Source organism: Megalobrama amblycephala, linkage group LG20 (assembly GCF_018812025.1).
Source record: "Megalobrama amblycephala isolate DHTTF-2021 linkage group LG20, ASM1881202v1, whole genome shotgun sequence".
Taxonomy (NCBI): domain Eukaryota; kingdom Metazoa; phylum Chordata; class Actinopteri; order Cypriniformes; family Xenocyprididae; genus Megalobrama; species Megalobrama amblycephala.
The window spans coordinates 20,052,499-20,069,848 of NC_063063.1; the positions used below are offsets into that span (position 1 = coordinate 20,052,499).

The 17,350-nt window shown below is 37.7% G+C and overlaps 1 protein-coding gene across 1 annotated transcript in view; it reads right to left on the reverse strand.

Moving 5' to 3' along the window:
* The window catches only part of myo1d (myosin 1D), a 91,996-nt gene that overhangs the window by 18,519 nt on the left and 56,127 nt on the right, over positions 1-17,350 (reverse strand). Inside the window, exons 17-21 of the mRNA XM_048169777.1 lie at positions 10,724-10,947; positions 9,669-9,807; positions 9,467-9,571; positions 9,239-9,352; positions 5,377-5,531 (exon numbers count right to left, since the gene is read on the reverse strand). Coding sequence (XP_048025734.1) covers positions 5,377-5,531; positions 9,239-9,352; positions 9,467-9,571; positions 9,669-9,807; positions 10,724-10,947 — 737 coding nt within the window. The remainder of the gene's footprint in view (positions 1-5,376; positions 5,532-9,238; positions 9,353-9,466; positions 9,572-9,668; positions 9,808-10,723; positions 10,948-17,350) is intronic.

The window sequence follows — 17,350 nt, forward strand, 5'->3', positions numbered from 1 at the left end:
CATTAAAAATCTTAGTGGTTCCAAACTTTTGGACTGTACTGTATATATATATATATATATATATATATATATATATATATATATATATATATATATATATATATAGTCAGAAACGGTAGTGCAAATAAGTCACAATGACAGTAGTGCAAGTGAACGGTAGTGTAAATAAACATATTTATGAAACAGACACTCAACTATATTGAGACTCATTTTGCGCGTCAAACCAAAAAAACGAACTCAAGGCGTTTTTTTAAAAATGACGCTTTTACGTCTCGCGTTTTTTGCGTCGGTGTGCACACTCACATTGGCGCCCATTGTTTAGTCACGAGGCGTTAAACGTCGGCGAAAATCGCGAGCGATCCTTGCCTGGGATCGCATAGAGCCCTCTGAAGCTGCACTGAAACTGCAATTTGGACCTACAACCAGGTGAACCCTACTGAAGTCCACTATAAAAAATCCTGGAATGTTTTCCTCAAAAATCTTAATTACTTTTCAACTGAAGAAAGAAAGACATGAACATCTTGGATGACATGGGCGTGAGTAAATTATCAGGGAATTTTCATTCAGAAGTGAACTAATCCTTTAAGTTTAAAAGTTATGGAAACACAAACTAGATTAAAGCAAAACTAAGTTTCATTATTTATTTATACATTTATTATTTTTATTTTTATTACTTAAAACTATTTATTTTTTTTCTATTTAATAAAATAAAGTGATCAGATGTACTGCTATTATAATCGTCAAATTGAGCTTAGTGTTTAAGGACAGCACATTGTCTTTACAATTAGTAATGTGAAACAAGACCTTGTCAGTCTTTGTCACACATGAAGCATGTCAACTCCAATTTAATTAACTGATCTGCTTCCTTCTCAAAAGTGCACTGGAAGGACAAAACCATGTGCTCTGATTGTTCAATGTGGCTTAAATCAACATCTCTGTCAATGAAAAACATTCTACAAATGGATCTTACTACACTACAGGATATTACATACAGCCTAGTTTAATCAGTTTAACAAGAAATCAAACTGGGGTAGTGAGGAAGCACCATTATCCCAGTCCCGTCATGCCTTGCAATCAGGTATCAACCCAAGGACTACTGCTATGAAGATTGCTCTAAATTCCTTCCCCTTCACACAAACACACATATTCAAAGTCTTTTTGCTGTACTGCAAATTAACAGAGTTACAGAGAAGTGAAGAATGGAATCCAGCCCAGTTTTGTTAGCGAGGTCATGCAGGTCATTCTGAGGCACTCTGGGTAATAAGCACGCAGAAAGTGATCAAAGAACAAACTGGGATCAATAAAGAGTAATGGCATGTGATTTTGCTGAGTTGAGAAAGCAAACAAAGAGAGAACAAATTAAAAGCAATAAAGCGAAGCCCAGAAGCTAAAAGAACGCTGAACCTGAAGGATGATTTCATATCAGTAACTTCTGATTATTGTCTGAGAGCATTTCAATGACCATGTGACCTTTTATATGCACATAAATATATAATTACAGTGACAGGAAATGCAAAGCCCCCCCACTTGCTTTCCTACTGCCTGAAGCACAAGTCTTTGACCCCTAATCCTTAACACTATAATGATGTCAGAGGTTCAGAAACGACACTCACTCAGACATCCAAAACTCCTGGTTACTCTCCCAGGAGCTTTGAAACAGGATTTGAGTCCAAAAGGCACCATTCATTCCCTCAGAGAAGTGTTAAAAGGAGACAGACTTAATGAATTCCTGTAGAGAATTCCTTCATTTAATTTCACAGGGCCTTTTAGTTCAAGCTACAGTGATCAATAGAGACAAGGGTCCTCATTCAGATGAGACACTAGCTGAGCTGACACCAACACCTTTGTTTCGAGCCCAATTTAAACAGATTACACAAACACACTGGATTTGGCATCTCTCAGTGGAATTCCCTCTTTTGAAAGAGTTACACAGGCTAATAATGGAGACTGAGGACTTTTCTTGCTGCAACAAGGTAGTCAACAGAACCTCTAGACTCGAAATAGTCTAACTAATCCTGATCCAGGTCTTCACACGTTCTATTTAGTGCATGAGTGAAGCGTTCCTTGATAACTGTGACAGGATGAGTGACAGCTACAGTGATGCAGACAGATGTGTGCGAGAGTGTGCGCATGTCGACCAGAGAGTGTGTGGGTGTGTATCTGCCGGGCTGTGGTTTGAAACTCTTTGAATAATGCTTAAAGGCAGGTGTGATGGCTGGAGCGTGGAGGCATTCCCTCTGTAGAGAGAAAGAGGTGCAGTGCTTCCTGTGTGCTGTGCATGCCAATGATGAAGAGCCCGGTTAAAAATAGAGCTGCAGTCACACAACCTTAAATATTTAATCTCCTACATCTCATCTCTGGAAAAGAGAGAGAAAGTAGGGTAGGATAAGAGAAATATTGAGCCTCCACAGGCAGCATTTTAAAGTGGTAGTTATAAAGAAGAAGAAAAAAATTGATTCTTCAATAAAAGGAAAATTTAAAAAATGTTGGCTTGGCACTGAAATAATTTTAAGCTGAAGCACTAAAATTACTAACTGGGAAACAAATTAAAAAAATAGCTGAATTTAAAAAAACTAAAACAACTAGTAATTTCAATTTCAATTGTCAAACAAATCGTTTAGCAACAGAATACTTCAATGTAAGAAAGAAGAACGTCATTTGAGAGTTTACGAATTTGGAATGGCATAAGGGTGAATAAATGATGACAGAATTTAAATTTGGGGGTTTACCATTCATTTTAGGCATCACACAGTAAGTAGGAACCCAATGCAAAGTTTGCTCCAAAAAGGTAGGCAGCATAATTTGCAATTTCAGTGGATATTCGGTATTAGCCATGCCCATGAACAGCATTGGCCAATACTGAGTGTGGTTTATATACCTCTCGGATATCATCTAAAATATCTTAATTTGTGTTCAGAAGATGAACGAAGGTCTTATGGGTTTGGAAATAACATAAGGCTGAGTAATTAATGACAGAATTTTCATTTTTGGGTGAACTAACCCTTTGAAGTACTGCATTGTTAGCTTAGCAATATGCTAACATAAAACTCAACAGTGAAACGAATGATACAGTGAGTCACCTGTGTGGTTTACTTGAGGTTCAGTGCTACCTAAATAGAAAATAGATGTTTTGTAATCGGGCAAGAGATGCTGCAATGATGGTGAGGATAAACACAAAGCAAGTTTCAGAGAAAAATAAAAATGTGGAGAGAGAAAATGGGCACTTAGAGAAATAATCCTCTTTTTACATAGAACTCGATTGAGTTATCAGAGACTTTGTTGACAACATTCTTACTGCAGATAAGAGGGTTACGATTATACTCGCATATGGCATAGGCTTTGCCAGTCAGACTAATTTTCAATAAATGGGATGCTCTTCCGATCTATTAATAGCACAGAAGAAACGGTTATGTCTGCAGTTTTCCCGTAAAGCCACTCTGGCAGAAAAGTCAAACCAGCTCAGTGTCAAACCTCACCGAAACGTGCCCAGAGATCCAAACTCACTTAACGTCCACATCATGCATAATGTGATGAGGTTCGGTATAATTGAAAATAATTTAAACAGACTACTATTTTTGTGTTACTAACTCTCAAAAGCTGCTATACAAGCTCTTTCCTGGATGTCACAGTTGAAATGGCAATAGGAAGTGAACTGAGAGAGGAAGGAACAGCCCTCTCTGCAGTGGCTAGTGCTCAGGCTGTTGTGCAGGACAGCAGAGGAGAGATAAAGGTTAAGTACACATCTACGGGGAGAGGAAAGCAGCAGAACACAGCAGCCTCAGAGCCTGGCCTTTTGTTCAGCGAATGGATCATGCTGATGGATGGATTCGGAGAGAGCTTACGGCTGCAGGTCATTAGCACCGAAACGTTAGCAAGGTGTTTTCTAAAAAACACCCTGCTTGGGGGACACAGGGGCTTTATTTACAGAAAAAGCAGTGAAGCATCTTTGTAAGAAAAGTCGATATCACTTAGCGCAGTTGTTTTTGTAGTCAAGCAACAGTCTTCATCTATCTGCCCAAGTATACATGATACAATGTGCATCAAAATTACATGTTGAGCTTTACCTCTGTATTTCAGAGCAAGCCTGAGGCCAATTGTAGTCCGATTAACGTGTATACATTCTGGACAAAGCCTAGGTCTGTTACTGTGCATGTTTTTAAAGGTTGTTTCAGGGCACTGTATATCTAGGGACACTGAGTTATGGAAGCTTGTTTCCGCCACTGAATAAAAAATAAAAAAGGTAATTGCGACTTTTTCTCTCACAATTCTGACTTTTTTTTCCTCGAAAATTGAGAGTTTACATCTCACAGTTCTGACTTTTTTCTCAGAATTGCATGATATAAACTTGCAATTGCATGTTATAAAGTCAAAATTGTGAGATATAAACTCGCAATTCTGAATTTTCTCAGAATTAAATTTATATTTTGCAATTCTGACTTTATGCAATTTTGAGTTATAGTCAGAATTGTGAGATATTAACTCGCAATTCTGAGAAAAGAAGTCAAAATTGCAAGATATAAACTCGCAATTGCAAGAAAAAAGTCAGAATCGCAAGGAAAAAAGTCAGAATTGTGAGAAAAAAAAAAAAAAAATCAGAACTGCGTGTTTATACAATTCTGACCATTTCTCACAATTGCATGTTTATATCTTGCATTTGTGAGATAAAAAGTCACAATTATCTTTTAAATTGTGTTATTCCGTGGCAGAAAGAAGCTTCCATAGTGAGTGACTTGTATTATGGAGTGTTTTCTTTTAAATCATAATCTGCCCTGTCAGGCTCATTTGACAAAAACACACAGATACGTAAAATGGAAACATTAATTCAGACTACCTTCATCTTACTCATATCTCTTGGCTTCCCTCTAATCTCAGTACATAGACAGACACACACACTCTACATACCCCAAATAACCTTTTGAGTCAATCTCATTTTTTTCTGATTCATAAGCCATATAAAAAAAAAACATCAAAAGGGCTGTTATAGTGTCTACCGCCCGTCGATTTCAGGACGTGTAACCCTTTAGCCATCACAGTATGACACACCAGGGCATAATTTAGCAAACATCAAGCAGAACATCTATCTCCTTTCTGCACCATGCACGGCTCTTGTGCAATCATTTGGCAGCTTCTAGAAAGCTTAAAGTAACTCTCAAATCTAAAAGACACAATTTTTCCTCCCGCTTCATAAAAAGCCATAGGAGGTACCAATCCGACAGGGCTAAGCTGGCTGCTCTGTCCTTAAACGCCCTGAACTGGCACCACATACAACAGAGTGGGTGAATTATTACGATTGGCATTCTTAGCCTTATGTGCCCTGGCCCCGTCCCCAGAGTCCTCTCCCAAATCGCTCTCAGGAGCGCCCCCTACTGGTGTCACCTTTTGAAGTGGCTGAGCAGGGTCCCCACCAGCTCTCCGATGCGGCTGTCCCCCGCTGGCACCATGCCTTGCAGGCACACGATTAGGTCCCGGTTGTCTTTGGTGTGGAAGACGACCAGCTGGTCCTTCCCAGGGGAAACACTCACTCCAGTCACCTGAGACAGAAAGACAGGGCGATGTGAGTTAAAACAGCACTCGTACAGACACAGAAGACCGGCGTGCACTAATAAGCCCTGCCATAATTTAGTTCTCATTATAGTCAGCATGCAAACGTGGGCCCTGGGTTTTGTAGGTGCACTCACAGGAAACATTACACATCTGTTGGTACATCAAAGTGTTGGAGCAACTCATAATTCACTGTGTTACAATGAATAAGGTGAGACGCACTTCCAGAGCAGATGACCTTCATGTTATTTTAGTATAATTTATATACTATTATAGTATTTATAAATATTATATTTTCAGTTAATTTAGTAATTTTGTTATAATTTAGTTTCATTTCAGTTATAGTTTTAGTAATTTTAGTACATCGACTAAAACTTAAGGGAACATTTCATATATTCTTTTAAGTTTTACATCTAATGTTTATCTTTTATTTTATTTCAGCTTCATTTCAATTAATTTGTAATAGTTTAATTTTAGTTAACAGTAACAAAACAATAATTTAACATGGGGCTGATGATAATTAAAGGGATATTAGATGTTTGAGTGCGGTGGGTTAGTGTTTGGGACCTTAGGTTCTAATTCAACCAGAACAGACTGCATATGTCAATGATGTTACATTTCTATTATATGCAAAAATAAATTAAAAACATGCTAGTCAAAAAGGCAAGGACTTAACTTGAAAACACCTCAACTATCTTCATCTTTTTCAGTGTAGGGCTTTAAGCAAAAATGTCAAAAACAATCTAGAGATTGTAATATAAAGAAAATAAAACCATGGTTGGTTTAACCATCATATATGAAGCCACGTTACTGTCAATTGACAAGAAAACCCTAAAACAGGAAATGATAGAGCTGTAGACACTCATGATTGGTCAGCAAGTCTCTTAAAAATATCAGATAATAATCAACCTTTTTATGACATGGCAAGACTAGCTCAGGTTGGCAAATGGAGAAAACACAAAAAAAGTAAAAAAAAAAAATCATGATATTTGTTAAAAAAAAAGTAACCTTGAAAAACAATGACTGAACATTATGCTGAAAATGCCAAATGTTCTTCAAAAGTATTTGAAAACAATGTGAATAAAGATTATATTTCTAAAACCTAGACTTTCAGACATATACTTATTTGACCCAAATACAACAGCAAGCCTCCGTACATAACTGCTCTTATCCAGATAAAGCACTTGAAAATGTGTGTTGCAGTTTCCTTAAGGTAAAATTTCTTTGTCTTTCATCCTCTTTATCTCTCTTATTCACCCAGATGGGGGCTAGGGTTCAACGAACACAGTCTGGGCTAAGGTAAAAAACAGCTAGGGGCAAATCGAGTGTACTAACTCCCCCATGGATCAGTATTCCTGGGCAAAAACCACCAGCTGAAACTAAGGTAGACTAAGAAACTAAGGATTCTACACCACACTGTCAAAAGATTTATCTAAAAATGAGCTTGGCTAGATGGGAACCATCTCTACAACATCTAAGATCTTGGCGATTGGCACATACAGAAATGATGCAAGGGGGCGACAGCTGGTGTGACCAAATTAGGACCGCATGATAATACAGTCATTATGGGATGCCGGATATGAGCAATTTGTCACTTACAGTATGAGTAAATATTTAAAGAACAGTTACGAAAGACAAATGTGATCATGACACTGATGACCAGGCCAGAACAGGTTGTGTTATCCTGATATCCATATAATGCTTGTGGAAATATAGATCAGGCACCCCTGGTGTCTCTAATCGGTAGGGAATGAGTCACATTACCACTGACTCCCTGTGTTCGAAAATAATTGAAGGAGTAGTATTGCTCTCACTGTTATGTCAAATATTTATTATGTAAGTATCATGCATTGTGATTTTGTGCATTATAAGCTACATATCTTCTTTTCCCCCTTTCTATAGTAATACTGGACAATTTTATTATCATTTCTTATTATCATGCTGTTATTAATGCACCAAACAAACAGCATTCGGGAAAATAAATAGAATACAAAGAGGTCTATGAAGAGTAAAAACAGCCTGCAACAGGAGAGAAGAGATGAAAACAAAGAAAGTCTATAGAAGTGTGAAGACACAAGCAAGCCTGAGCAGAAGGAAAACACAGAGGAGGCAAATCTGTGCACATGCCGGAACGATACTAGACATCAGCTGATCTCCCCTCCTGCTCCGTCACCATGACAACCCCATCCCCTGGGATGTTGGCATGACAACAGTGGAGAAGGAGATGGATGAAGAAGGAGGAGCGTAGCCGAGTTGCAGAATGGATTGTTTGGGGGGGGATTAACGTGGTGATTATTTATTTATTTTTTGGATAATATCGCTGCAATGTTTTTTTTTAGGACATGGTTGCAGCCCAACCATTTAATAATGCAATCAGTGTCCTTGATATCCTTTTGTCTTTGAGGTGTTAGCTGTCACATAAATCATTTTATCCATTTTCCTGACCTATGCGTTCTGTGACACCGGAGCAATAAAATATATGTGAGGGGCAGGAAAGGTTTAGCTGGGCAGTGATCTTTCACAAATCAAGAGATGTTAACTGCTCTTTTCCAGCACCCAAAAAGCAGATATTTTCCTGCATTGGGCAATTTCTTGTCCTATTTCTAATTCGTTTTGAATGAAGAAAAAAAGAATACTTAATTAATCAATAATTTTCATTGTGCGTCAGTTTCACAACTCGCTTCTTCTTCCATTACTAGTTCTGTAGAATTATAAAGTTTCTTGAGCACCAAATCAGTATATTAGAAAAATTTCTGAAGGATCATGTGACACTGAAGAAAACTCACATATTTCATATTGCGATTTTACTGTATTTTGATGAAATAAATGCTGAGACATAAGACCTTAAATAATTTTTTACACAGCCCAAACTTTTGAACAGTAGTGTATATGATTAAAAATACAAATATCACTAAAGTTAATTTGTTTACTGATAATATATTTATTGAATAATTTATAAAAAAAAAAAAAAAATAGCTCAAGCACTCAAAGTCAGAATTCCAGGTCTATATTTAAACCTAATCCCTGAGACAAAAGGTTTGATGTGAGCTTTATTTCAAGCATAACAGAGAATTAAAGACACAATATGTAAGATTTTTGCATTAAAATATCCAAAAATCACTAGCACGGTGTTATGTATTTTGTTCACTTGTGTACTTACTACTTACATTATCCCAAATGTTTCCAACAATGTTTAAATCCAGAGAAATGAGCAATTTTAATCAGTGTAACGTCCATCCTCATTGTGACGCCCAGATTAACCCCCCTGGAGCCACGTGGAGTATGTTTATGATGGATGAATGTATTTTATTTTTGAGCTGGTGGATGGGTGGTTTCTGTGCACTGCCATTATAAAGCTTTGGAGCATCAGGGTGATTATTAATATAACTCTGATTGTATTCATCTGAAAGACGAAAGTCATATACACCTTGGACGGCTTGAGGGTGAGTAAATCATGGGGTGAAAGTGAACTGATCCTTTAAGAAAATTATTGAAATGACTGTATTGCAATACTACAATCTGAATAACCATCAAAAATCTTGGTTACAATGATTCTCAAAATTCAGTTGACTTCTGATAGTCATTCTCTTTAAATCACCAAACTGTATTTAGCACTCTAAGTATGACTGGCAGTCAATTATGCTGCTGTGTGAACGCAACCTATGATTACATATGTTAGAATAAGGTAATTATTTACATTATAGAGTGGGATGCTCTTCATGGGCTTGTACAGCTTGACAGGGTCCATTTTGTAGAGGTGGCGATCAGTGATGAGCAACGCTCTGTCTTCTGCTTTATTGAAGCGATTGATCTGTTGAAATAATAATATTACATAGGTTAACATTACGTGCAAAGCAAATATCTAAGACTGGAGCAATGATACACATTAACTGAGAGTCTGAACAAATTATGATCAAGGACATACTTTGCGGACATTGCAGGAGAAGAGGATTCTCATGAACTTATCTTTCCTCTGCAGATCACTGGACACCAGAGTAAAGGAAGACGCTGTCCCAGGACTGTCCCTTTTCTAAGAACAGAAAAAACTTGGTGTTAAACATACGAAACTAAATGTATATTAATTTATTTTAAATCATATGTTAATCTGCATGGTTTTAAACACTGACCAGGTAGTTGCCCTCCCAGGTTCTCTGCAGTCCTAGATCTGCTCTCTGCCCCTTCAGGCACTCTAATGTGGCCACTTTAGCCCTGACCTGCACCATCTCCTCTGGAGACAGGTTTTTAATGAGAGTCCAGGCCCACCATCTAAAATGTATTCAAATAAATATCATAAACACAAACCCATCACCTGCAACAGACATATTAATTGTTAAAAGAATGTACACTGTAGCCTAAAAAGCTATCACAAGTCCATATAAATATACTGAAACCACACAAAAAATATGTAAAAAAAAAAAAAAATTGTTTTTGTTTTTTAAAAGAAGTAAATAAAGAAACATTAAGAAAGATTTTAAATAATTTTTTCAATAATTTAACAAAACGTTTGCATATTAACGAGTTCATGACATGAGAAATCAAATTGTACTTGATCTTTTGACATATAGGAGGTCTTTGTTCCATTAAAAGCAAGTTTCATAGTTTAAAACAAAGCATTTATTTAATTAAGCTCCAACAATGGCTCGTTTTGATATTGTTAGATTTTACACTCAAGTCGTTATGCTGATAATATAATTTATATTGGGGGATTTTTTTCTCTCTCTTTTTTTAAATGTTGTAGGTGCACATCTGCTGTGAGATTAAAAATCTAAACAGCAAGAATATTATTTTGACTTTCAGGTCATTTTCTACATTGTTTTCAGGGTCAGAGCTGTGTTAAGGCTCTTGTGAATAGATCTTCAACAAGGCTTTGATCCAAAGATCAATATGTGCCTCAGGCTCAACAGCCCTGTTGAACACAAGACAGCCTTTCCATACTTAAAGACCTAGGAAATACACAAGCCTATAGCTAAAAAATAACATTTCCTTGTCCAACAATGATAAAGAGCTGAAAGCATTGGAGTGAGTCAGAAACATTACATTGTTATGGTAACATTAGGCCAAACCGTGTTCCCAGTCACACGTCTGACGTTAATGCAGCACAGCTGAAGCCATACATGACTACCTCATGAGTCATGCAGAGCACCAGTGAGCCTGTCCACATCCTGTCCTCCGTAATTCTGACCTGTTGTAGATGTTCCTCAGCGCCTCCTCAAACTTCCGCAAGACCTTGGGCGGTGTGGGCCACTTCACGTGTTTGCCATGATCCTTCATGCCACGGACGTTTTTGAAGCGGCGGTTAACCTCTCGGATATATGACTTAACCTTGTATCGTCTGTATGCTCGAATGATGATAAGAGCGGCACGCATGCGGCGGTATCGCATTCTGGCCAGTGTCCCACGCCACACCTGAGTGAAAGAGTGAGAGAAAAGAGTGTGGGTGAAATATCAAGATTAACATTGTAACCTAATGCAAATATTACTATGAAAGGCAAATGCAAATAAAGAAAAGAGAAAAGCAATATCAACTACAGACGATCTTTACTTAAAGGGTTTGGAACGACATGAGGCCAAAATTTCATTTTTAGGTGAACTATCATTTTAAGTAAAGATCATCTCTAGTTGATATTGCTTTATTTGCATTTGCCTTGTAATAGGATGAGATAATTTCATTCCCAGTATTTCCGTTACTCTGTCTAAATATAGAAATTTTTATCTTGTTTATTTGTGTATGAGAATACCCCTGGTAGAGATACAGTATACCATTGTGCCATATATAACACATCTGCTCCTGTGTGGGATATAGCTGGACTCTCTAATGATATTTATAATCTGATCTGTGGCACCCAAAGTGCATTTCTGAGAGTGTAAGGCCTGTCTTAGACATGAATAATAGATGATAATGGACCTCTGGGGAGCTGTTTGAGTGGCTCAGTACTCAGTAAAAAACCCCACCATATGTTGTATCCACTTTACATTGACTCAGGTGGGAAGAAGTGAAAGGAGCCTTATGTCTGGCATATATGACATCATAAACATGTGGTTAAACTTGATGTGTTGTCCAAAGATATCAATTTCAATGTCCTTTTCTATAATACTGACTTAAAAAGTGAGGATGCCGCTTTTTTTTTGACCTGGACTGTCACTCATGCATGCATTATACTGTATTCAGTGTAAAATAAAATAAAAATCAGTGAGGGGCAGAATGGATTGCCCCTACATGGTCTCTAGTCTTTGCCTGTGTGCTAGCACTGACCTCAGGGAAGAACTTGCTTTGAGTTTCTGTGCTACCGTGACTGAACCCATTACGTAACGTAACTGTATGACTAATGCAGAGGAGTGAAAGAACAGCAAGACTCCACATTCATACTCAGCAAATCTGCTACCCTAGGTCCTGCATCACCAAATTGATGTGATGGACATGATGTACACAGGTCTCATTTCTAAAACACATACCAATCAATCAGTCTGAAAGAAATACAGTGCAATTCAGAAAATAACTTATTGATATTACTGATTAGGCATTAATTATGATGTACTATAGAGTACATAAAGGTAATTAGCTTTGCTAATTAGAGGTTGAAGGGTCAATTTCAAATCTTATACAATTCTGCATGTTGCCCAGATGTAGATTATGGGTTTAATACCTTTTTTTAAACACTCTGAAATTTGCTTTAACTACTGTCCTTAACTGGATGGAAATGAAGCTAAGGATGATTTACAACTGTAATGTCAAACTGTATTTACATATTACATAAGGGAATTGCTTATTGCATAACCAATTGTTTTTGTCAGACTAAAAATCTGAAAAGCTGTATTTATGCTGTTTCCATTCAAAGGGGTGAAAATGATTCTGAAATAAATCTTGACAACAAGGCATCAACAGTAAATGCATGTAGGCTGAATTTAAATTGAGCCACACATACAGTACATTTAAAGAGTTAGTTCACTCCCCAAAACAATTCTGTCATTAATTACTCACAAATCCGTAAGACCTTTGTTCACCTTCGGAACATAAATGAATACCTTTTTGATGAAGTCTGAGAGGTTTCTGTCCCTCAATAGAGATCCAACACAACTGCCACTTTCGAGGTCCAGAAAGGTAGGAAATGTGACTCCAGCAGTTTAACCTCAATTTTATGAAGTGAAGCGAGTGCTTCAAAAAAAAAAAAAATAATAATAATAATAATAATAACTTACCACTTTACTTAGTTGATCTGCAACATGTGTTCACAAGAGCATCACGACGATGTGCGTGTTGTGTTCAGACTCACCCGTCAACAATAGGCACATGCCCGAGTGTTCACTACAACACCAGGATTTGTGTTCACGTGAGAGATGACATTGTTGTGTGAACACGCTTTGGATTATATTATTTTGTGAATAATGTGGTAAATTATGTTTTTTGAGCAAACAAAGCACTCACGTCACTTAATAAAATTGAGTTTAAGTCACATGGAGTAACTTGATGTCTTTCCTACCTTTCTGGACCTTGAAATTGGTAGTTGCTTTGGATCTCTATGGAGGGACAGAAACCTCTCTGACTTCATCAAAAAGATCTTAATTTGTGTTCCAAAGATGAACAAAGGTCTTACGGATGTGGAACGACAAGAGGGTGAGTAATTAATGACAGAATTTTCATTTTTGGGTGAACTAACCCTTTAATATAAATTAAAATTAAAATTGTGTAATGCACACCTAGCTATGGATTGGTGACCTGGACTGTCACCACGGATGCCTCAAGCATGCATTATACTGTATTCAGTGCAAAAAAAAAAAAAAAAAAAATTGAAGGCATGAACAGTAAATGCATGTAAATTTAAATCAAGCCTTTACACATAGTGTACAGCACCATGCACATATACAAACAGCAGGGGTGCCCAATCGTGTTCCTGAAGATCGATCCTGCAAAGTTGAGCTCATCCCTGATTCACAAAGACCAACCTCCTTTAGTTACTGTTGCTATGTCCGACAAGCCATGCCACTCTCACGCCACACACCATGTTCTCACACAGTGAAAAATACATCGCGGAACAAAGAGGACACTGACAACGTATCGACAGACAAGACAGAACAGGTTACTTTTGATATGAAACAAATCTCAAATTTCTAATTTTGTCATTTAAACAATAAATACCGTTTTGTGGCTCTTTAATGTGTCGTGACAGATTGCTGAATCGCCTCAGATCAAGCGGCTCATGAAACGATCATCTCTTCTTACTAGTTAATTTATATCATCAAATAAACATGAATGAACCACATTTCAACCACAGAAAGACATCAGTACACATCATTTTTCAAGTTCAAGTCCACCAACATTAATACTAACTCCCCTGACCAGGGTTGCCAGGTTTTCACAACAAAACCCACCCAATTGCTTCCTCAAAACTTCGCCCAATCGCATTTCAGGTGGGTCCCACGATAAAAACAGTGTTCCGGGGGGTAAAATTCGCGTTATTGGAGGGGCTCCCCTGGTAAAATTCGCATTTCAGGGGGTAAATATCACGTTATTTTGGTCACTGCAACAGTGTAAAAGTAGCCCAATTCTGCGGGAAAACCACGGGCATTCTTTGTTATGATTGGTTAGATCGCCTGTCAATGCAAGGGTCAATTGAACCAGCTAATTGAGATTTTCAGGAACACTTGATAACTACAGATAAGTATGTTGGATCAGGGTTGGATCGGAACTGTGCAGGTAGGTAGATCTCCAGGAACAGGATTTGGCTCCCCCGTCTTACTTGGCAAAATCACGGTGACCACATTCCTATGCGAAAATTTAGTCCTAACCTTTTCCCAACCCCTAAACCTAACCCTACCCATAACTTATCGCTAAAATCAGAGGGAAATGATAGTTGAATAACACTGTTGTGGAAGCACCTAACCCAGGTTGTAAGCCTAAACTTGACATAAATGGTAAACTTGTCACTCAAATCTGATTGGTTGATTGGAATGTTGTTCCAGGATCAACACAGATGTTGATCCAGGAACATGTTGTACTTGGCGAAATCACGTTCACCCCTGATATACAGTGTATATATTGCATATATCAAATTAGCAAATAAATGTTTATGCTATATGATAAAACAATTGACATATATGCAAATATCTAATTTTACAAATGTTACTAACATAAAATCTACATCATTTCAATCATAACCAATAGCAGAATGTCTGAGTGAAAGCCAGCTCAGAGTCAACCAGAGCTGTTCAAATTGTGTTTATGGTCATTTAGGGAGTTTAGGCCAACTGCACATTCACACTGGCCATGCTGATGACATTGGAAATGCTTAAACAGTGGGGCGGACAGACGGTCTGTGTTTTTTTTTTTTTTTTTTTTTCAGAGAGAATGGTGGTAGTAGACGACACCCAGGGGAATGTGGGTAAATCAGGCCAATAACAGGACCTCAACTCACCCCGCCCCCACCAGTCAGCTTGTCTGATCAGCGTTTAACAAACCCAGCACAATACCGCCTCTCCACAGCAGATTTACACTCATCAAAGCCAAACTGAAAAAAGCTAAGACAAAGAAATCTCATGTATAAATAATTAATGCATAAATCTTTCAATCAAACCCATTGTTTAGCACTTTTTCTTTTTAACTTTCTTTTCGGGGCTGCCGAAAATGTTTGATTAAAAAAAAAGTGTGACAGGATAAGATCTATGTATTTTAATGGCTGTAACTGCTGCGCAAACATCTTTACTGAGGTGAAATAAAAATGATATATAAATAAAAATCTGTTGAATCTCTCATCCGGCAGAAAACAGGACAAAGAAATTCTAGCAGAATCTATTCAGATGTGCCATCAGGTGTCAAAATGCAATTACAGATGGCTGACAGAATGTGAGGTGACTTATCATTAATCAGAGAGGCAGGCAGGCAAATCCCACAATCCCTCAACACACACAATTTCACATACTGGCAGGACAGAATCACGGTCAGGGTATGTGACAGAGTTAAACGCATACACAAAAGATCCTAACCACAGACAACCCCACGAGACGGTGGGGGAGGAAGACACGAAGGAGCCATTTTCATAAATCAATAACATGTGCTTGGCAAACCATTGACTTTGTGATAGAAGCCTCCATCTTCCCTGTGTCCTCAGGCAGATTGTTGGACTAGTGTATGTGTGTGTGTGTGTGTGTGCGCGTCTGGGGTAGATGTTGGGGTGCTGCCACTTTCTTAGCCAAATAACAGCAAGGCTCCTTTTGCAGCTGTCACTACCTTCACATTTGACTGCTGTAATATTTATCTAAATTTGAATATTTTCTGAATAAAACGTGAGTTGTGCAAAACTAGGATACTGACATATATTTGTTAAATTGTTCTTAGTGTTTTCAGCATGTTACTATGTGGTTGCTAGTGTGTTTTGAGTGGTTGCTAGGTGACTAATTACCGTATGAAGTCAATACTTAAAGGGTTAGTTCACCCAAAAATGAAAATTATGTCATTAATGGCTCACCCTCATGTCGTTTCAAACCCGTAAGACCTTCGTTCATCTTCGGAACACAGTTTAAGATATTTTAGATTTAGTCCGAGAGCTTTCTGTCCCTCCATTGAAAATGTATGTACGGTAGACTGTCCATGTCCAGAAAGGTAATAAAAACATCATCAAAGTAGTCCATGTGACATCAGTGGGTTAGTTAGAATTTTTTGAAGCATCGAAAATACATTTTGGTCCAAAAATAACAAAAACTACGACTTTATTCAGCATTGTGTTCTCTTCCGGAATCCTTTCCATTGAATTGATTCCATTGAATCCTTTCATCTGTCGGCGTTGGTAATGCACTTTTACGCCGCGACATGCACACTTACGCACCATTTTAAAAAATATAGCAATACCAAAATACAAACAATGTAGAATAGCTTGAATACAGAGTGCGTCTCCCTCAGGCTGTAAACGAAGCTCGGGCGCACCAGAAAACACGTCAGCAGCGTCTTACATCAGCAGCGTCACTGCGGAGTTGTGAACCCGGATTGACAACAGACCCGGAAGAGAATACAATGCTGAATAAAGTTGTAGGTTTTGTTATTTTTGGACCAAAATGTATTTTCAATGTTTCAAAAACTTCTAACTAACCCACTGATGTCACATGGACTACGCTTGATGATGTTTTTATTACCTTTCTGGACATGTCTACCGTACATACACTTTCAATGGAGGGACAGAAAGCTCTCGGACTAAATCTAAAATATCTTAAACTGTGTTCCGAAGATGAACGGAGGTCTTACAGGTTTGAAACGACATGAGGGTGAGTCATTAATGACATAATTTTAATTTTTGGGTGAACTAACCCTTTAATTTCAGTTATACTTAGTTAAGCTGTTCACGTCCTAAGTATGAAAAATTGCAGCGGTATCTGTACTATATCTGTATTTTTATTCTTAGCCTCCACTACATTTCATAAAATTGTATTGTTCCTCAAAATTTCAAAATGAATAAATTGATACTCAAATTTGTAAAGAGCTGATTCTTTTTAATGACAGTGAATTATTTATTCGTGAACTGGACTGATCCGGTTGCAGCTGTTCTCAGGTCAACAACTTTGATTCAATGATCTAGTCAGACTGCATCTCCAGTTAACAATTCACTGAATTCTTTATGTCTGACATAAAATGCAAAAAATCTATAATTCACAGCTTGAGTGTGCATGTGGCTGATGGCACAAAACATTAGTTACTAACTGAAAAATTGTTTAGTGATGCTTGCCTTAGACATGGTTTGTCTATTAAAATCGTCTCGGTTACGTATGTAACCCTCGTTCCCTGAAGGAGGGAACGGAGACGTACGTCAGTAGTGACCGACGAATT